Source organism: Rhincodon typus, chromosome 7, assembly GCF_021869965.1.
Source record: "Rhincodon typus isolate 14 chromosome 7, sRhiTyp1.1, whole genome shotgun sequence".
Lineage (NCBI taxonomy): Eukaryota > Metazoa > Chordata > Chondrichthyes > Orectolobiformes > Rhincodontidae > Rhincodon > Rhincodon typus.
Genome location: NC_063338.1, coordinates 38,540,052 through 38,562,095, shown reverse-complemented (window position 1 = coordinate 38,562,095; position 22,044 = coordinate 38,540,052). Strand labels below are relative to the sequence as shown.

Below are 22,044 nucleotides of genomic sequence, written 5' to 3'. Positions count from 1 at the left end.
TTTTGTGTGAAGGCCCATTCAGCCAAAAACACATCCGGTAGTACAAGTCTATAGACTTTTAAAAATGAAAAAAAGTTAACAAAGGAACTTTGGTCCCCTTGAGTAAGAGTCTTGGCCATTAGTAATGGATAATAAGGAGATGGGGAAGGATGATTGAAACAATTTTGCATTCAGCCTTCATTATAAAGGATAACAGTAAATTGATTGAATGTGTCATCAATAGTGCTATTAAATAGCACCTGCTCTGCAATAACCTGCTCAGTGATGCCCAGTTTGTGTTCCAGCTTAGGATCACAGCTCCTGACCTCATTACAGCCTTGATTCAAACACGGACAAAAGAGCTGAACTCCAGAGGTGAAGTGAGAGTGACAGCCCTTGACATCATGGCCACAATTGACAGAGTGTGGCATCAAGGATCAAAACTGACATCAGTGGGTGTCGAAGGGTAAACTCTCTGAATTGTATCTGGCACATAGGAAGATAATTGAGGTTAATAGAAGTCAGTCATCTCAGCTTCAGGACATCTCTGCAGGATTTTCTCAGGAAAGGGTCCTAGGCCCAACCATCTTCAGCTGCTTCATCAATGACCAACTCCATCATAAGGTCAGAAGTGGCAATGTGCAATCATCAGCGAACAATGTTCCGCACCATTCGTGACTCCTCGGACACTGAAACAGTCCATGTTCAGATACAATCTCCAGGCTTAGGCTGATGAGTGATAAGTAATGTCTACACCACACAAATGCTAGGCAATGAATATTTTCAATAAGGCACAATCTAACTGTGGCCCCTCGATATTCTTTGGTACCACCATTACTGATATCCCCACTATCAACATCCTTGGGGTTACCATTGACCAGAAACTGAACTGCATTAGCCATGTAAGGAAAAGTTGCTAAAGTCTTACCAGACGTTAGTGAGAGTGATGGCTGGTGGTGGGTTTAACCTGAAGGTTACTGCGCCTCAGGTTAGGGGAGAGATTACAAGGTAACCTCAGCTGGTGCGGGAATTGGACCCATTCTGTCCAGCCAACTGAGCAAATGTTTGGATTCCAGTGACCTCTCTTCAGACCCTTGTTCTGAAGAAAGCTTACTGGACTTGAAATGTGAGTGCAGTTTTCTGTTCACAGATGCTGTCAGACCTGCTGAGTTTTGCCAGCCATTTCTGCTTTGTTGGTTTCAGATCTCCAGCACTTGTGGTTTCTTTTAATTTGAAGTAGGAAACTAGGTTGTGAAGAGGCAATAAGTAAGCTACCAAGTGATATACTTAGGTTAAGTGAGTGATCGAAAATCTGGCAAAGGGGCGAATGATAATGCGGGAAATGGGAAATTATGCATTTTGTCAGTAAGAATACAAAAGAAACATTATCTAAATAGGAGAGACTGTAGAGGTCTGAGATATAGATGGATCTGAGGGTCTTAGTGCATGATTCACAAAAGGTTAGTGATCAGATACAGCAAGTAATTAGTATATCTAGTAGATTGTTGTTACGTATTGCAACGGAATTTTAATACAAAAGTAGAGAGGTTCGGCATAAATTGTACAGGGCATTAGTGAAACTATATCTGAAGTAGTATTTGCAGTTTTGATCTCCTTATTAAAGGTAGGACGTGAACCTTTTCGAAACAGTTCAGAGACTGTTTATTAGCCTAATCCTTGGAATGGGTGGGTTGCCTTATGAAGAAAGGTTGGGCAGTCTAGGCTTGTATCTGCTGGACCAGAGAAGGGTAAAGGGTGACTTGATTGAAACATACAAGATCCTGAGGGGTCTTGATAAGGTGGGTGTAGAAAGAATGTTCCTTGATGTGGGAAAATATAGAAATAAAAGTTTCAGTTTAAAAGTAAGGAGTTGCCTGTTTAATTCAGGTGAGGATATTTTTTTCTCAGAATGTGGTGTCTTTGTAAATCTCTTTTTTGGAAGGCATTTGAAAGAGTTTGGAATTTTTTTAAGGGTGTGGTGGATAGATTCTTGATAAGCATGGTGATGAAAGATTATCAGGCAGGTAGTAATGTAAACTGTTCAGATCAGCCATGCTTTTATTAAATGGCAGAACAGGGTCGTGGGGATAAGTGATTTACTTCTGCTCCTAATTTGTATGTTCATGATAAGATTATGTCTTCTCCAGTAAGATAGAGAAGGAAAGTTTGGCAGTCATCTTTGGTGTGAGAAAGTTCCACCAATACCTTTACGGATGTAATTTTGTGATAGTAACAGAACACAAACCCCTGCTAGGGCTACTCAAAGAGGAACAGGCCATGCTGCCCATAGCTTCAGGTTGAATTCAGCAGTGGGCTGTCATTCTAGTGCGTACAATTACAAGTTGGAACACCATCCAGGAGGCCAAGTAGCAAATGCGGATGCTTTGAGCCACCTCCTGCTGGCAAATACACCACCGGTGGTGCTGCCACGGGAAGAGTTCATTCTGGTTTTAAACTTTCTGGACACACTTCCAGTCTCGACTGACAGTGTCAGACTGTGGACACAAAAAGATCCGGTTCTGGCAAAACTAAAACAGCTGGTGGTGATGGGGGGAGCAAAAGCTTCATCACCACCAGAGTTGAAACCTTTCTGGATCTGGTGAGACCAGATCTCCATAGAGGACAGCCTTTCATTACGGGGAGCAAGAGTTTTTGTCCCAACTAAAGGTCACGGGTAGGAACTGGCTGAACTCCTCCACAGTCATTAAAGGGGTTTCCAAAATGAAAATGAAGATAACAAAATCTTATGTCTGGTGGCCAGGATTGGATGCAGACATAGCCGCGTTGGTGGGGCAGTGCCCAGGGCACCAACAAGGACAAAAATTATCGCCAGCAGCTTCCCCACAATTGTGGGAATGGCCAAGTAAACCTTGCACTTGGTTACATATCGACTGTGCCAGTGCTTTCATAGACTCAATGTTCTTAGACATTGTGATTGCCCTGTCAATGTGTTTGGACATATTTAGAGATCATTTGTCAAACACGGGCATGACGATAGAAAAGCAGCGAGCATCTTTTACAATACACAGGCTTCCAGAGGTGCTGATCACAAACAACAGACCATCACTTACCAGCAGTAGAATGGCATTCGGCATATAAGGACAGCTCCACACCATCCATTGTCCAATGGTCTGGCAGGAAAGAGCAGTCCACACATTGAAGGCAGCCTTAATGAAATACCTTAGTGCTTCACTCGATATCAAACTGTCCCAGTTCCTATTTGATTATCGGATCACGGTTCATACAACTACAGAGATAGCTCCAGCAGAGTTGACAATGGGGAGAAGACTCCACACCAGGTTAAATTGGATCTTCCCATCAGGAACTCCAATGCCAGACACAAGACTACTATAAGTAAGAGAGATAGTCAAGTTCAGTACCAAAACCAAGGAAATGGCCCTGTATGGGTATGAGGCATGGTCAACCCGAGGTCAGGTCCCATAACGTACAAAAGTTCGGGTGGGAGAAGCAGTCCTGAACAGGCACATGGACCACATGAAAGCTGCAAACACTCAAACGGGGCAGGAGGAAAACATACCTGGTCCCTCAAAACAGCTAGAAAGGCTGTCCGAACCCATGGGTTCTCCCCCTCTGTGTAGCATCAAAGAAACCTCAGAGTCTTAGATGGGAACAACGGATGTCACAGCCTCAACATCTTTTACCGCCTGAAAAAGAGGACGAATTTCTTCTGAGACACTCTGGGCACAAGAGGCGAGCTACGGTCTGGTACACATTGCCCGTATCTGAAGCTGAAGTGGAGGAACCGGACCCAGAAAAACATTCCAGGAATGGCTACAAGAAAAAGAACAGGCCTACATCCTGGGACTTAGAGGGACAGGGATGTAGTGATTGTAACAAGGTCAGCCTCGAGGTGGACCTCATAGAATATGAGTTCCCTGATTGGGGATGTTAATCTGGTCCAATCAGGGAGCCCTGGCTGACAGCTATGAACAGGCGTGCCAAAGGTTCTGTTCACTCTGAGAGCTGGCTTTGAGGAAGTCAGACCAGTGTAAAGTATTATGCATGTGTAAATAAAGGGTGACTTAGTGTCGGGATACTGACCTCTGGAGTTATTTCAGAAAATACCTACATTTCAATATTCAGAGAGAGGTTAGAATGTTGAGTTTCCAATTTTCTATGCTTTCTGAGGAAAACTAGGGAGTACACGCAAGGAACTAGGCCAGAAAAAAATATATTCTAAGGGCAAAATGAAGTGTATAGAAAGGAAGGAGACTTGTGTAAAGCATAAATACCTGTGCAGATATTAGTTGGGCCGAACAACCTGATGCTGTGCTGTATGTTCCATGAAAAATTAATATAGTAAGTTTTATTTTAAAAAGTTAATTTAAAATATTTTCTTAAGCTACAATGCAAGTGAACTGACACATTTTCAAATTTTACAGCTGCTTATAGATCAAACTGAATAAAATTGAAAAATAATTAGAAGTCTGACTACTTTTTTTTTAAATGCCTGCCACATTTATTTTTTGCAGTAGTTAAGCTATGGATGTTTTGAAGCTTAACATAAATAGAATGTTATTGTAAAGAAAAACACTTGCAACATTTTGAAATCAAAAACATTGGTTTCCCTTTTGTTTCCATTTGTCATTAATTTGGCAAACTCCCGTGGGAGATCACCTACAAAAACCAATAATGCATTTGTATTTTTGTGATTTGCAGTCTTTTTAAATATGCCAATAAATAGGTTTTGTAAGTAAAACAAAGGGGTGTAAAATATTTTGCAGAATAATGAAGCTCAATGGAGCTGGACTGCCGACCACCTCTTACCTATTTCTTAATCTCATCTGTTTCTGAGGGTCAGGTTAATTACATAAAGAGGTCAGGTACCAAACCTCTGTATGGCGCTCACTGAGATTCCCCTTCCAGGCAAGCTGGAAAAGGAAATTACTGCAGTGAAACTGCCTTATATTTAAGAAAATGTTTAAACATTGCTCCTTTTCTATTCTGCTTTTCCATGGTTAATGGTATCATTCCATCACACATACCTTATTACATACCCAGATATTAAGATTGTGGGGCAAAACAGTTGGTGCTCATCATCATTAGAGCTGTGAAACTGACAGTCTGGTGGTCACACATCTACGCTAAACGTAGAAATCTAAGAGTATCTGTCTGAGATTTGATGTTATTTAAAAGGATGCACTGTTAACATCCCCACAGATGGGAACCTTTAGCTGTTACTGAATTGATCTTAAATTTCACCTGTGTGATTTTTCGACCACTGTTTTAAAATAAAAAAAACACACACAAGATAAATGAGTAAGTTGGGTTCTTAATGGCATACTACAGAAGGTAGAAATCAGGTGATGGTGGTGGAGGGTTGCTTTTCAGATTGGAGGCTTGTGCCCAGTTGTGTGTCACAAGGATCAGTGCTGAGTGCACTGTTTTTCCTCATTTATATAAATGATTTGGATGTGAACATAAGAGGCATGGTTAGTAAGTTTGCAGATGACACCAAAATTAGAGGTGCAATGGACAGTGAAGAAGGTTACCTCAGATTACAATGGAACCTTGATCACAAGGGCCAATGTGCCAAGGAGTGGCAGATGTAGTTTAATTTAGATAAATGTGAGGTGCTGCATTTTGGAAAGGCAAATCAGGGCAGGGCTTATACCACCTAATGGTAAGGTCCTGGGGAGTGTTGCTGAACAAAGAGACCTTGGAGTGCTGGTTCATAGTTCCTTGAAATTGGAGTCCCAGGTAGACAGGATAGTGAAGAAGGCATTTGATATGCTTGCCTTTATTTGTCAGCATTTTGATTATAGGAGTTGGGAGGTCATGTTGCAGCTGGAGAGGACATTGGTTAGGCCACTTCTGGAATACTGCGTTCAGTTCTGGTCTCCCTGCTATGGGAAGGATGTTGTGAAACTTGAAAGGGTTCAGAAAAGCTTTACAAGGATGTTGCCAGAGTTGGAGGTTTTGAGCTATAGGGAGAGACTGAATAGGCTGGGGCTATTTTCCCTGGAGCGTCGGAGGATGAGGGATGACATTATAAGAGTCTATAAAATCATGACAGGCATGCATTGGGTAAATAGACAAGGACATTTTCGTTGGATAGAGGAGTCCAAAACTAAAGGCCATAGGTTTAAGGTGAGAGGGGAAAGATTTAAAAGGAACCTAAGGGGCAACTTTTTCATGCAGAGGGTGGTGCGTGTATGGAATTAGCTGCCAGAAGAAGTGGCAGAGGCTGGGACAATTACAACATTTAAAAGGCATCTGGATGGCTACATGAAGAGGAAGGGTTTAGAGGGATATGGGCCAAATGCTGGCAAATGTGACTAGATTTATTTAGGATACTTGGTCGGCATGGTTGAGTTGGACCAAAGAGTCTGTTTCCATGCTGTACAGGTGTATGACTCTATGACTCTAATAAGTATTGTTGAACAGAGTCTCTAGCTTTGAAAAAGGATTTTATATTCATGGAATATCAATTTTCCACTTAAAATAAAAATTCTTCAGAATTTTAAGATATTGAATGCTTCAGCTTCCTGAGTGCATATGCTAATCTTTATTTCTCTGTCTGTGGAATGATTAAATGTGAAAGCAGAATCAGTAGATTTCATTGCCTGATTTGCTGACTGTACGTACCTGTCAGTGTGATTGGCTGTTTAACCCTGCATGATTGCATCACTTTTACTTTATGCTAGAGTTGTTGGTGTCAGAATCAAATTAATGTCAGGCACAGGGGAATCCACACTGCAGGGTTCACTGGATCTTTGTAGGCAGCTTTCTGTGATTTCAACAATGATGACCTCTTGTCAGTGCTGACTGAAAATTCCAGACCATATCACCAGCTTCATTCTTCAGCAAAAGTGTCATTTGCCCAGTATGATCGAGTTTATGTGGAATGTGCATAATTACTCGACATCCAGTCTTCTAACAGATTACACTACGTTTACTTCATCCTAAATAGGAAATATGTCCCTAAAATGTCAAGCCACAAAGATAGCATTTAGGTTATGATTTATTTCTTAAATTGACATGTATATGAAGCTGATACTTCCTTCTCTCCGATTATGTCAGACACTCCTAATCCATGAAGACGTTACAAAGATGCCTAGTTAATGCCTTGAATTTAGATTTTTTTTTTGTTCAGGGAGTGATAAGTAGATAGTGCTGTGATAGATGAAAATAATGGTAGTTGTCACAGTTTGAAAAATATAAAAGATGTACATAATTTAATAATTCTCTGATGACAGAGCTTTGAATTATTTCGCTGTTCCACATAGTTTTGAATTTAGTAAATTATTAAAGCACATTTACTTGTATTATTTTCAGTGCCAGTACTTTGCATGAGTGTCTGACTTTGCGCTATGCCAAATAATTTTCGTGTAGGGCAGAAGAAAGATTATTCATCAGTGGAAGTCTTTAGCGTACCCTTGTCACACTCCCAGATGCACACCTGGTGCTTTGCTATATGCTTGGCACCAGACTGATGGGCATCTCAGTGGCAGTACCATGGAAACATCGTCAGGAGCCAGATAATACACTCTCTGGGAAATAGTTGAAATGTTATTCCTTGCCAAAAGAAAAGGAATGCAAAAATGTGGCTGATAACGAAAATGTATCTTCTCATTTTGGTTAAAAATATACTTTCCTTGTTTATTGTGTTTATTCTTTGTAATCACCCTGAAACTAAATCACACACAATTTTTTTCACCTTTTACTAGTTGTCTACTTGCCAGATTTCATCCCAAAGGTGTTCAGTGACTAATATGTTGGGTAAAAGCCAGAATATCTTACAAATGTCTTGTTTTTCTGGCAGGAAAACAGCCACAATATCACAATCTTTGTGTCTAGATTCAAACCTCTAATTTTACTTTTATAGCAAATGCCAGATAAGAATCATTGTAATGAAATCAGGAATATTAAAGCATTATCTTTGTTTGAGCATTTTCAAATTCAGCAATCTTTTTGTTGATCTGCATCTGGATTATTGTAGAGACTTTAGGGACTGCACACAGAAAGATAGACGTGATAGGGGTAATAATTATTGCAAAACTTTGTTGTTATATCAACCACCTTTTACAGCATAGAAATAATGGTTGGATGAAAAGAATCCTTTTTTTCCCACTTTATTTACCTAGCAAAGAGCTTGGTTACAATGCATATTGTAATGGTCAGAAAATCTTTGTGATGTTTATATAGTAAGCTAGATTTAATGATTTTGTTTCCTAGGTCCCATGTAAACAAATCCTATCTGGCAGTTCAGGAGGCAAAGAGGGTTGTTTTGAATGTATCTGTATTCAATGCAGGGGATGATGCATACTCAACAACTCTAACTGTTAAATTTCACAAAGACTTACATTTCATAAGAATGGTTGACGTGGTAAGTATAATGTATGTTGACAAAATGTAAATTTGCAAGTGATATTTAACCAATCTAGTTTAGCTTCTGGACATCAGAGTTAACATGAGATAGTAAGAACTGCTGATGCTGGAGTCAGAGATAACAAAGTGTGGAGCTGGAGGAACAAAGCAGGCCAGGCAACATCAGAGGAGCAGGAAAGCTGACGTTTTGGGTCGGGACCCTTCTTCAGAAATGTTAACGTTTCTTCTTCTTCTTAACAGAAGAGTTAACATGTTCTGTTTTGATCAAAGGATGTCTAATATTGGCCAAGTGACGGTATAACAAAATATTATGTGCTTCTTTGGAGATTAAAACGTATCTTGCTCTGTTTTTGATGCTGTTATTTCAGATAGACCATTCGGAAATAATAATGCGATTTGGATTTTTCTGTGAGAAGGACAGTGAAATTGGTAGCATCCACTGTCATCATCCTATGAGTATGCATGGTTCAGATCATCCTGACTGTACTCAGTGGAAAATCTCTAAAGTGATGAAGGTTCTATTCTTGTGCTATTATCTTCACAGTAAAAATCTTTGAAAAGTTGATACCATGTTGAATCAGGTTTTAACTGTTTTCAACTTCATAATTACTTCTAAGCAGCCTCACTGGCCCAGAAAAGCTAAGTTAATATATTTTATATTTGTGGAATGCCAACATTCTCCATAACAATGAAATCAAATTATATTTTTAAATTTGTTTATATGAATATTTTAGCTTCTATCTCAATTTGAGCACAATTGTTGGCTTTACTCTCTGGGGGAAAAAAAAAAGGGTATTTTTTAATTTCCTGGTTTGCAATCTATGAGACTAATGCAATATGGCACCCAGCTTTCTGACATCACTGCTGCTACATTCCTGGAGATCCCTTGACATGATGTCAGATTAAAATTGATGTCAGGAAAGGGGAATGTGCCCTACAGAGGTTGCTAGCTTTCTCCAAGTTCACTGGTGAGCTTTGTCATAAAATGAAAATCTAGCCCCAAAAATCATTATTATGATCCGTATACCAGAACCAGGGATCACAGTCTGTAGTAGGCCATTTACGACTGAGATGAGGAGAAATTTCTTCAGTCAGAAAGTGTTTAAACTGTGGAATTCTCTGCTACAGAAAGCAGCTGAGGCCAAAATATTGAATGTTTTCAAGAAGCAGTCACAGTTATGAGGGCTAAAGGGATCAAAGAGTGTGGGGAGAAAGCAGGAACAGGACACCATGTTGGATGATCAACAATGATCATATTGAATGGTGGAGCAGGCTTGAAGGCTGGAATGGCCTGCCATTATCCTTTCATGTTTCTGTACAGTTGTTATGACTTTACTGCATGTAGTTCCAGAATTAACCTTGGCTTTATCATCAAACATTGTGCAAAAAGCAATACATTAAATAGAAGAAATTTGATTACCGGGACATTTTGACCACAATCTCTTCAGTAATGTGATAATACATTTAAAAATCCATTTAAAAATGAATTCATATTGCCATATACAGTTTAGCTACTTAAATCAATGCATGTAACAGGACAAATTACTTAATCTCCACTCACCTTTCTACTCCAATGTTAGACATTATGCTTACTCACTGGAGGGCAGAACAATGAGAAGTTAACGTTTCAGCTGTGTGATTACTTGGCAGTCAGAATGTCTCAAAGTGATTTTAAAATAGTGAGATGAGAAAGGTGCTTATATTTTTAAAAGTAGTCCTAATTTAAAGTTTTCACCTATTCCACAAATCCTGGGGACTTTCACTCCACCCTGGAACCATGTTTTCTGGGTGTTCCTGGCCTGGCAGCTGCCAGGGAAATTGGTTTATATGGTATTTTTCTTGTACATTGATCAAACAGCAGTCATATGTTCATCGCCTATTGCACAAGAGGAACATAATATATAAATTTCAGCACCAGAGTGATGCTAGTTATGTTAAGTATATGGGCCAAAGATTGGTGGATTGTGTCAAACAGCATGCTCTTTCAGCTGTTTGCAACAAGCAGATTCGGACTGTAGCCAACCAGACTGCATTTGCAAAACTCTCAACATATTGTGCAACGATTGACCTGATTCTGCAGTTAGGCTATAAACCCATATGATGGAGGAGCTTAAGTAGGCCTTTCAGCCCATCAAGTCCATGCCACCATTCAAAGAGATCAAAGCTGATTTGACAATTGTCAGCTTCAATTTGCTGTATTATCCCCATAAACTCGATTCCCTTAGTGATTAAAAATCTGTCTGTCTCAGCCTTGGATATACACTGAGCCAACCTGAACAGCCCTCTGCAGTAAAGAATTCCACAAATCAGCTACCCTCAGAGAGAAAACAGTTCTCCTCATCTCTGTATTAAGTAGGTCATCCCTTATTCTGAAATTATGCCCTCTGGCCCTAGACTCTCCCACAAGGAGAAACAGCCTTTTTGCATCCACCCGGTCAAGCCCCTAATAATCTTACAGGTTTCAGTGAGATCTCATTTCATTCTTTTCAACTGCAGTGAGCACGAGCCCAACATAGGCAACTTCTATAAGCAAATCCCTCCAAACCCAGAACCAATCTAGTGAACCTTCTTTGAAATGCCTCCAATGCCAGTGTATCTTTCCTTTTTTTTTGGATCCTTGGGAACCAAAACTATTCACAATATTCCAGTTGTGGTCTGACTAGAGTCTTATACAGTTTTATCAAGACTTCTCTATTTTTATACTCTATTCACTTTGAAATAAGGGACAAAATTCGATTTGCATTTCCTAGTACCCGCCGAACATGAAAGCTAGCTTTTTTAATGATTCATCCACAAAGACTCGCAAATTCTTCTGTGCTGTAACTTACTGCAGTTTTTTTCCTATTTAATTAACATTAAGTTCTTCTATTTTTTCCACTAAAGTGCATAATCTCACATTTTCCCACATCATATTACATCTGCCAAGTTTGTTTGCCACTTTCTGAACCTGTTTATATCGCTCTGCAGACATTGTGTAATCCTCATTACTCGCCTTCACACGTATGTTTTGTAAGGTCCACAAACTTGGCTGTAGTATATTCACTCCTGTCATCTGAGTCATTAATATATTTAGTAAATAATTGCGGGCCCAACAATGATCCCTGTGATACTCCACCAGTTACAGATTGCCATTCGGAAAATACCCCCCCTCCCCAATCCCAACCCTGACTTCTACCCTTAGTGAATCATCTATCAATGATAATGTACTACACCCAACATCATAGGCTTTTATTAAGTAGTCTAATGTGTAGTACCTTATTGAACATCTTTGGAAATCCAAAATTGAGGTGTTGCTCTGAGTGAGGAAAGTAAGGAAAACTAGAATGCAGGGTTCTCAGACTTTGCCAAACTGATTTGTTTGTGTGAAAGTGGGGAAAGAGCAGAGTGGATGAGCCAACTGACTGTGAAACTGAGGTGCAGGAGTCCATTCAGATAGGAGATTGAAAAGGAATGTGGTGGTAATAGAGGAGAGTGTAGGGAGATGGATTGACCCTGTTATCAGCACCAAACAGCAAGCATCATAGACTGTGATACCTGCCTCATGCCAGGATTCAGGGCATCTGCTCAGGGCTGAAGAGGAATTTACAGTGGGAAGAGGAGGATCTGGTCATTGTGGTTAATATACGTATTAATGACAAAGGCAGGAAAGAGGTTCTACATTGTCACTATAGTTGGATAATAAATTGAGAAGCAGAGATTCAAAGGTAATGTTCTCTGGACTATTACTTGGACTATGTGCAAATAGTTACAGGTCATATCATTACAGAAATGAATGGTGGCTGAAATGGTGGTGTGGGATAAACGCATCTTGGTTTGTGGGGCACTGGCACCAGTATTGGTGACTATTCTGTTGGAAAGGTATTGAGCTGAGGCTGCTGTTCTAGTGAAGTGAACTGAATAACCAGGGAATTAAAATTAAATAGTGGGGATGAGGGATAAATTTTGAGAAGATGTGGTCAATCAAAGAGTAGAGACAAGGTGAGAGAGATGGATAGTATCATGAAAGATGGGAAATAATAAATCATAGCCTAGAGATTACAAATCCAGTAAGATCAAATATTACAAAAATATAGGTCATGTATCTGAATGCATGTAGCATTTGAAACAAAATGGTAGCACAAAAAGAATAAAATAAGAATAATCTGATGGCCACACATATAGTGGAGTAGAATTGGGGAAGATGGAGTGTTGCCCTTTTTGTAATCCTAATACAATCAGGCAGAGTCAATATGGCTTTGTGGAAGGATATCCTATTTAAGAAATAGAGTTCTTTTGAAGATGAAACAAGCAGGATGGAAAATGGAGAAACAGTTGATGTAACACATATTGATTTCCCAAAAAAAGGCTGTTTCTCAAGTATCACATGAAAAGTTACAAAATAAGATCTTTGTGGTATTGGAAGTGATATATTAGTATGACTAGAGGATTGGCTAACAGAAAACTGAGATTTGGAATAATTGAGTCATTTAAGCTTGGTAAACTGTAACTAGCAAAGTACCACATCTATTTACAATCATTATCAATGGGTTGGATGAGTGGACTGATTATATTGTAGTCAAATCTTCTGACGTCCATTCCTGACCCCCGAAGGAAAACAGGCTCCAGTTCTCCTATAGAGGGCACCATTCTATAATGAATTTTTATCACGATATATTCCAGTGGTTTAGGCAAGTAGAAGTACTGTGAATGGCTGATGCCATCTTAAATATAGTCCATTATTTTCATCGAGAGTTGGTGAGTATTACGCATGAAAGATTTTTTTCCTCATGTCCCTTCTAATCCTTTTGCCAATCACTTTAAATCTGTGTCTCCTAGTTACTGACCCCACTGCTAAGGTCTTTCCCATCCACTCTATTTAGGACTCCCTTCCCCACCTCACCCACAGCCTTGTACACATCAGTCGAATATTCTCTCAACCTGTTCTGCCTTAAGGAACCTTTAAGCTGCCTTGTGCTACTTTTGCTGGAAAATCCAAAAAAAGAGAGAACTTGAGTTTTAAAAAATATTCTCCCTACTAACATGAAATTAGTTTGGACAAACATTTGTTTTCATTTCAGATTTCAATGATTTCATTTTCAAATGAGTTGTAGTTCAAAGCTCTCACGTCTGTTTCTGTTCAGTTAACTCGAAGCATAATACAAACCCAGAAAAGGGCTAGCTTCTGGTAATAAATCTCCCTCCCTGCTAATTTATACCATTAGCCAAATGTTGGATTTCCTGCCAAGGGAAACACATTGCATTTCATTAACCTGAAAAGTTTTTGAAAGAATTCCTTACGTGAAATGCCTTGGAAAATACAGCACTTTTACCACTTCAATATTACAAAGTTAGCCTTACACCAGTGTCCATATGATATTAAATACTTTTTACGAAGCTACAAATCGGGGGCCACGTAGTCGGAGTTGTGACAGAAAGGGGATAAATTATCAAGTGGAATCATGCACAGGCAACAGGGTTTGTGCCAATCAGGCAGCTTACAGGCCATCCCAAGCTCAGGACTCAGGGCCAGAGGTGCTGCCAACTGTGTTCCCAACCAATGAGAGAATTGGTGATCATGTGGTTGCAGCTCCTGTAATGAAACCTTCCCAAGACCCAGAAATGCTAATGATGGCAGGTGATGATTGTAGGATGGGTGCTACAGAGGAGATAGATGTTGGGGAGTTGGCTGCAAAGGTAGGGGTTGGGGTGGGAGGGAATGGTTGGTGTAAGCTAACCCTTCAGCACTGATGCAGTGTCCCTGGATATCTGCCTTCCGGAGTCGCGCTCTCTGCAACTCCCTCGTCTGCTCCACGGTCCCCACTAGCCCCACTTGGCACCATTCCCTGCAACCGCAGGAAGTGCTACACTTGCCCCTACAACTTACCTCTCACCTCCATTCAAGGCACCAAAAAAGCCTTCACATTAGACAAGGGTTCACCTGTACATCTGTCAATGTGGCCTATTGCATACGCTGCTCCCAATGTGGCCTCCTCTACATCGGTGAGACCAAGCGGACGCTCGGAGGTCTTGTAGAGCATATGTGTGTTCTGTACACGACTAACGACAACACCTTCTGGTCGAGAACCATTTCAACTCCCTCTCCCACTCCCTGGGCGACATGTCCATCCTGGGCCTCCTCCAGCGTCACAATGATGCCACCCACAAACTGGAGGAGCAGCACCTCATATTTTGCCTCGGGAGCCTACAGCCCAAGGGCCTAAGTGATGAATTTTACCAGTTTCAAAATCTTCCTAAACCCCCCCCGGCCTCATCCTATGACCAACCCTCCCTCTCATCCACGCCTCCTTGATCTGACACAACCTGTCCATCTTCTCTCCCACCTATCCACCCCACCCATCCCACTGACCAATCCCACCACTCCCTACCTGCACTCACCTATCACCATTCCACCTACCTTCCCCAGCCCCACCCCTCCTCTATTTATTTCTGAGCTCCCTTCCCACTCCCCCATTTCTGAAGAAGGGTCCCAACCTGAAACGTCAGCTTTCCTGCTCCTCTGATGCTGCCTGGCTTGCTGCGTTCATCCAGCTCCACACTGTGTTGTCTCTGACTCCAGCATTGGCAGTTCTGACTATCCCTGGATATGTCACTGTGTTGAATGAAAGAATTCCCAAGGAGCTTGCAAGCAATGTGCCAGAGTTTGCTTGCTGTGCGTGGCAGTGGTAGGATGAGCCCTGAAGTGGACATTAATTGTCTGCTAAATTCTTTGATTAGCAATGGGCTGGGAAGGCTTTCCATAGGTTTTTACCCTCCTGGACTTAATTGAATGACCATTAAGAAGTGGCAGGATCCCCATTTACCACCATGATTAAACTCCCATTCCACAGCAAACTCACTAGGCCATAGAGTACAAGATTCCACCTTTGGAGTTTATCACCAACACTCCTATTGCAGGCAATTCTGGGCCAACACATAATTGGGCAGATTTGACATAAATTTTATCTATTTCTTACTTTGAAAGGAAGCAAAGAATATGTTGAATTCTTGAACTTTACTGACACTTGGGCTTCATTATCAAGATTAAATGTTTTACAGATCATCTACATAAAATAATATTTTTTAAAATCTCAGAAGTGTTTGGGGAGCATAACTAATTGGTAGCATTTGAAAATAATCTGACAGTAGTTTGATGCTTAATTAGGATTGGTGCTTTTTGGTTCCAGGTGGAGAAGCATGTAATATGTAATATTGGCAGTGATGAAAATTCAACAAGTCTGGAATGCGTCATTGGACATTTGTATATGGATTTTTTATCAAAGGTACAGAAATTATATCTGGTCATTTAAAGAGGAGTATAAATATAAACTGTGTAGATCAGTGGGTTAGCAGTCCTTTCACGTGTACCTTAATCTAATTCAAGCTAAACAGAGGGATTGAAAATTTTTCCTTCACTTTTGTTTAATTTGCTATTCTGTACAAGATAAGATTAACTGGTTTAAAGTGATTTCACAGGGAGCATGATATAGAATTGAATACAGTTCAATGCTGCTTGTTAAGCTCATTCAGACAATCCAAACAATATTGGTGAAAATAAAATATTCTCATTGATATAAAAATGCCATACGGTGATTAGGTTTCAACTCCATTGTTAAAAAGAGGCTTCATTCTGCCTAAGCCCCCTGACCTAAGACTATTTGGTGCTTAAAGTAGATGACAAAAACAAAATGATGAGCACCTCACGCTAAAAAGAATGAAGCAGTTGAAACAGCATCAAATATCTCAAGATGCGTAACAATGCACTGTAAAAACCATGCACAATGAGTTTTTAGCAGCATTTTAATGACTGCAAATAATGATAACTAAATACAGACTTAACCTTGCTTGCTGTGTGACCAGATTTGAAATGGTTTCTGTTGTCTGCAAGTATATAAAAATATCTTTATTTACAGTTTTCATTATAGAATGTTGCAAAATATATTGTATAATATGAATGAATTGATGTTGAAAAGAAATCTGGAGCACGTCCTTATTCTACTTATTTATAATTATTTATCTGTTTTATACTGTTTATAGTATAAGGTGAAATTTGGTCTTTTCTATGTTTTTAATTCAACTGTCATTGTGTAGTCACATTAAGATGTATTTTTCTGGTATTTATCACCCAGGTGGAATTAAGTTTTTTTCTAGATGCCAGTAGCATCACCAGAGCAGAGGAAGACATTTACATCACTGTTAATGTGACTTGGTAGGCATCTCATAAATTTTAAAAATGGACATATTACTTGGTAAAATGTAGAGGTTGGGGCAGATTTTTTTTGTTTCCTTGCAATAGTGCACGTTTATCATAAACCATGCGGAGAAACATTGCAGAGAAAGAATACTTTATTGAGGAAATGTGTGAAAGGGTATTAGTTGAAGTCACGAATGAATTTGTGCAAGGGCTGATTTTTTATTAATTGCATGTAAGTTTTGTACGCATGTTATTTTAGTAAGTCCTAGAATGTGCAAACTAATTATTACTCATTTTCTAGATAAATACATTTAATTTCTACATCTAAAGTTGTGCACTTCCTCCTACAGTGAAAATGAAATGAATGTGGAGTTACTTGAAGATAACTTTGTTCATCTGAAATTGCCCTTAAAATACGAGGTTAACATTGCGGTCCATGGGTAAGCAGTGTACACAATACAGATGTTAATAGTATTGTAATAACTGTTGTGATTGTTTGAGGCTGAGGTTTTATATGCTTTTGCTGAAACTTTCTAAATGATATTGTTCTTGCAAACTACCATCCCTTCTTCAGCCTTCCTTTCCTTTGCAAACCCCTTGAACATGCCACCACTTCACAAATCAGTTCCCGACACTCTGAAATCAGGACTTTGCCCTGCCACAACACCTCCAATCCCCACCACCAGCCTATCAACAGTATCCTTTTCACCTATGCCACTTTGACAGAAGCAGACTTTTCTTCCTTGTTCTTCTCAACCTGTTGGTAGCCTTGGACATAGTTGACCATACTGTCATCCTCCATTGTCTGTTCACTGTTGTCCAGCAATGTGGGACTTCTCGCATATGTTTTGGTTATCTTTCTAAGCAATTGACGGTTGTGCCTTTAGTTGCTTCTGCCCAAGGGCTGGAATTCTCTCATGACACCTTGCTATCTCTCTACCTTGTGTTCTTCCTTTAAGACCTTCGTTAAAATTTATGTCTTTAACCAAGCTTTTGTCATATCACCTAATATCATCTTAAGTGGCTCAGTGTCATATGTTCTTTTATAGTCCTCTTGTGAAATGCCTTGGGATGTTTCAATGTCATAAAGCTGCTATAGAAATAAATGTTGTTGAAATATAATCTTTGACTGTCACAATGCCTTTTTAAAATTAAACTGCATTCCATTCATTTGAAACATGCAAAGAAAAAAATGTGAATTCACTACTGAAACTGCTTCTAACTATTTTGAAAATCAAATGGTTACTATATTTCCTGTATTCATTAATTTTTATATATTTGTATTGTAAACAATATGGTTCTTATTCTTATATAAATATTAAACTCCTGACATAGTCACAAGTCATCTTAACTCCTTGAGACAGCTCTGGTTTATGAGTGGAATTATAAATATCAAATGAGTTGACGAAACAAAACTAATGGTCTGATAACGATCACCAAGCATTTATTTTGGATGATGCCAGTGAACAACCTAGAGCAGAAAACATAGGAGCAGAAATAGGCTGCTTATCCCATTGAATCCACCATGCCATCTCATGAACTTGTTGCTGATCTGATGACACTGAACTCCGTTTTCTTAACTTTTCCCATAACTGTTGATTCCCTTACTGATTCAAAATCTGTGTATCTTAGCTTTGAATATACTTGACAACCAACCCTCTATAGTCCTCTGCAATCAAGAATTCCACATATTCATTATTGTCAAAAGAAATTCCTTCTCATCTCTGTCTTAAGTGGGCAACGTCTTACTCTGTGATTATGCTGTCTGATCCTAAATTCTTTCACAAGACGAAGCAACCTTTCCAGATCTACCCTATCAAGTCCTGTAAGAATCTTGTATGTTTTAATACGGTTGCCTGCCTGTCTTCCAAATTCCAAGAGTACAGCATTATGGACCAAACCAAACCCCCTCAAAACACTTCAAGGAGATAGCCTACACCCTAAATTTTATTTAAGGCAAGTGTAAGGTGCTGCATTTCAGATGCGATTCAATTATTCAAACTACTAGGCTTTAAGCAAAACACTTTATTCTTACACTACAGCTAAAAACAAACAAAAACAAAATGGCATAACTGTAACTCTATCAAAATACTTAAAATATTACTTAACTATTTCTCATCAATTGTTCCAATATAGCAACATCCCATAAACATACCTTTGGTAAAGGCAAATTCAGCAATAGGATTTCCCTCATGTGCAGGAGAAGGAACACCAATAGAATGAATCTAGCAGCAGAGAGAGAATCTGAGCTTTTTATAGCAGCGGAGAGTAAGAGTTGTATCTAGCAACTTCAACTCCCAAAAACCCCAACTTCAACAACTGAAAGCAAAAACTAAAACCCTGGGTCTGTGTGAGCCTGACTCCACCTACTTTAAAAAACCCAAAGCTACTTACTCTGCTTTCCATGGAGCAGACATGGAGAAGGCTACCTTCATTGCCAGTATAACTTCCCTTAGAAATAAACCAAAAGAGAAACTGCTGGGGAAACTCAGCAGGTCTTGCAATATCTATGGAGAGAAAACAGTGACACTTCGAGTCCAGTGACCCTCCTTCAGTCAGGACTTGAAATATTAACACTGTTTAATCACCACGGATGCTGCCAGAGTTTCTTTTGTTTTTCAGATCTCCAGAATCCACAGTTGTTTGTTTTATCTTCCCTTTACTTAAGGGGATCAAAACTGTTCACACTATTCCAGTTGTAGCCTAACTAATACCTTGATGATTGAGGAAGACTTTCCCATTTTTGTGCTCTATTTCCTTTGAAATGAAGGCTAACATTCTATTTGCCTTCCCCATTACAAAACTGAACTTGGATGCTAGCTTGTTGTGATTTATGCGTGATGAGCCCCAAATTCCTCTATGATGTAGCTTCCCGCAGTCTTTTGTCCATTTAAATAATATTCAGTTCCTTTCGTCTTCTTGCCAAAAAACATAATTTCATATTTTCCCACATTGTATTCCATCTGCCAATTTTTTGCCTACTCTTATCTATATCCGTCTAAACTCTGTGCCATCATCTTCACTTGCCTTCCCATCTATTTTTGTGTCATCCACAAACTTGGCTAAAATGTCTTCACTTTCCTCATCTAAGTTTTCTTTTTATTCATTCACGGGATGAGGGCATTGCTATATAGGCCAGGATTTATTGCCCATCCCAGAGGGTAGTTAAGAGTCAATCACTTTAATGAGAGTCTGGAGTCACATGTAATCCAGTCCAGATAAGAATGGCTGTTGCCTTCCCTAAAGGACATTAGTAAACCAGATGGGTTTTTCTTCATAATTGATATTGGATTCAAGGTCATCATTAGATTCTCAGTTCCAGATTTGAATTGAATTCAAATTCCACTGTCTGCTTACTTGGGTTTCTGGATTAAAAGTCCAGCAATAATATCACTAGGTCATCGCCTCCCAAATATATATTGTAAATAATTGTGATCTGAGCACTAATCCCATAGCACTCTGAATGTTACACTTTGCCATGCTGAAAAATGCTGCCTTTATCCCTATTCTCTGCCTTCTATTACTTTGTGAATCCTCTACCCATGCTAATATACTACCTCTACACGTGGGCTTTTATCCAAGTACCTTAAATAACTTATCAAATACCTTGAAAATGCAAATATATTACATCCACTACTTCTCCTTTATCTATCCTGCCGGTGATCTCCTCAAATAATTCTAATGAATTTGTCAGGCATGATTTCCTTCGCATAAAACTATGGACTGTACTTGATTGTATTGTGTATTTCTAATTGCTCTGCTGCTATATCTTTATAATAGACTTTAACTTTTTGCAATGCGAGATATTGAGCTAACAGATCTGTCGTTACCTATTTTTTTTTGCGTCCTTCCCTTTTTAAATGAGTGTTACATTTACAGTTTTCCAATCCTCTGGGACTTTTCCAGAATCTAAGGATTCCTAGAAGATTGCTACCAGTGCATCCACTATCTCTGTAGGTACTTCCTATAACACCCTAGGATGCATCCATCAGGTTCAGGAGGCTTCTCGGTCGTCAAGCACCACTAGTTTCATTAGCACTTTACCTCTAATGGTAATTATTGTGTTTATTGCCTCCTCTTTTTGCCCCTTGATTATTTAGTGTTTTTGGAATGCTATTAGATTCATCTACTGTGAGGATTAGTGCATAGTATTAACTCAACTCCTCTGCTATTTCCTGGTTCCCATTATTATTCTACAGGTCGCATTTTGTAAGGGACCTATGTTCATGTTGGCCACTCTTTACCTTTTTATATATTTAAAGAATCTCTTGCTTTCTGTCTTGATTGTACTTTCTAACTTATCGTCACAGTTTATTTTCTCCCTCTTTATAACTTTCTTGGGTTGCCATTTGTTGGTTTTTAAAACTTTCCCAATCTTTTGGCTCACCACTAAACTTTGCCACATTGTATGTTTTTCCATTCAATTTGCTGCTATTCTTAACTCTCTGTTGAATTATTTTTGGCTTATCCTCTTCTTAGAATCATTCTTTCTCACCAGAATATACATTTATTATGAGCTATGAACTATTTTCTTAAATGCAGGCCGTTGTTCCTCAACTGTCTTTGTTGCCAAACTCCTTCCCTAGTCCACTCCAGCTAGCTCTGCCCTCATTCCTTTGTAATTACCCTCATTTAAGTTTAGCCCAGGTATTTTCAACCCAAGTTTCTCTCTCTCAAACTGAACACTAAATTCTGCCATGTTTTGGTCACTGTTTCCCAGGGGACTTTTTATTCTGAAGTTATTTATTGAATGTGCCTCATTACTCATCACCAGATCCGAATTAGCCTTGGCTGGATCCACAACACATTATTCTAGGAAAGTGTTCCAAATGCACTCTTTGAATTCTTCCTCATGGCTACTTCTGCCAATTTGACTTTACCAAACTACATGAAGTTTGCGGTCAGCCATCACTAGCATACTGCCTTTTTTACATGGCCTCATTATCTTCTGATTTATTCTCTACTCTACTGCATTGCTCCTGTTAAGGGGGCTGTAGATGATTCCTACCGGTATCGTCTCCCCTTTGTTTTTCTTACCTCCACTCATATGGATTCTACATCATTTGATTGAAGATAATTTCTTGCTATCATACTTACTCCATCCTATACCAACAGCTATCCATCATCCTTTTCTTCCTGTCTATCCTTCTGAAAATTCATATAGTCTGAATATTTAGTTCCCAGAATTTATCTCCTTTTAACCATATCTCTTCAATGTTTGAGTTCATACAAATTAACCTGTTTTTTTTTTCATTAATTATTTTGTTCCAAATACTACATGTATTCAAGTAAAGAGCCATTGATTTTGCCTTTATATCATCATTTGCCCATTTTATCCCTGTTTACTGCTGTTTGTCTCCATTTGTCCACTTTGTCCCTTCCTGTCCCACTCTGGGTGTCATTATCCAAGTACTGCCCTATTATGCTGCATATACTCTTGCTTTGTAAGCTTATAATTTCCTTCCCCCAAGTCTATTTCATTTAATGCTTTTATTTTCACCTCAAAGTCAGATTTGAAAGAGGCCAAGCTGCAGTTAATTATC

At 39.2% G+C, this 22,044-nt stretch overlaps 1 protein-coding gene across 1 annotated transcript in view; it reads left to right on the top strand.

Annotated features, from left to right (window-relative positions):
• itga4 (integrin alpha 4) overlaps positions 1-22,044 on the top strand; it is a 143,530-nt gene that overhangs the window by 84,527 nt on the left and 36,959 nt on the right. The window contains exons 18-21 of the mRNA XM_020513197.2: positions 8,179-8,329; positions 15,495-15,590; positions 16,437-16,516; positions 16,852-16,941. Coding sequence (XP_020368786.2) covers positions 8,179-8,329; positions 15,495-15,590; positions 16,437-16,516; positions 16,852-16,941 — 417 coding nt within the window. The remainder of the gene's footprint in view (positions 1-8,178; positions 8,330-15,494; positions 15,591-16,436; positions 16,517-16,851; positions 16,942-22,044) is intronic.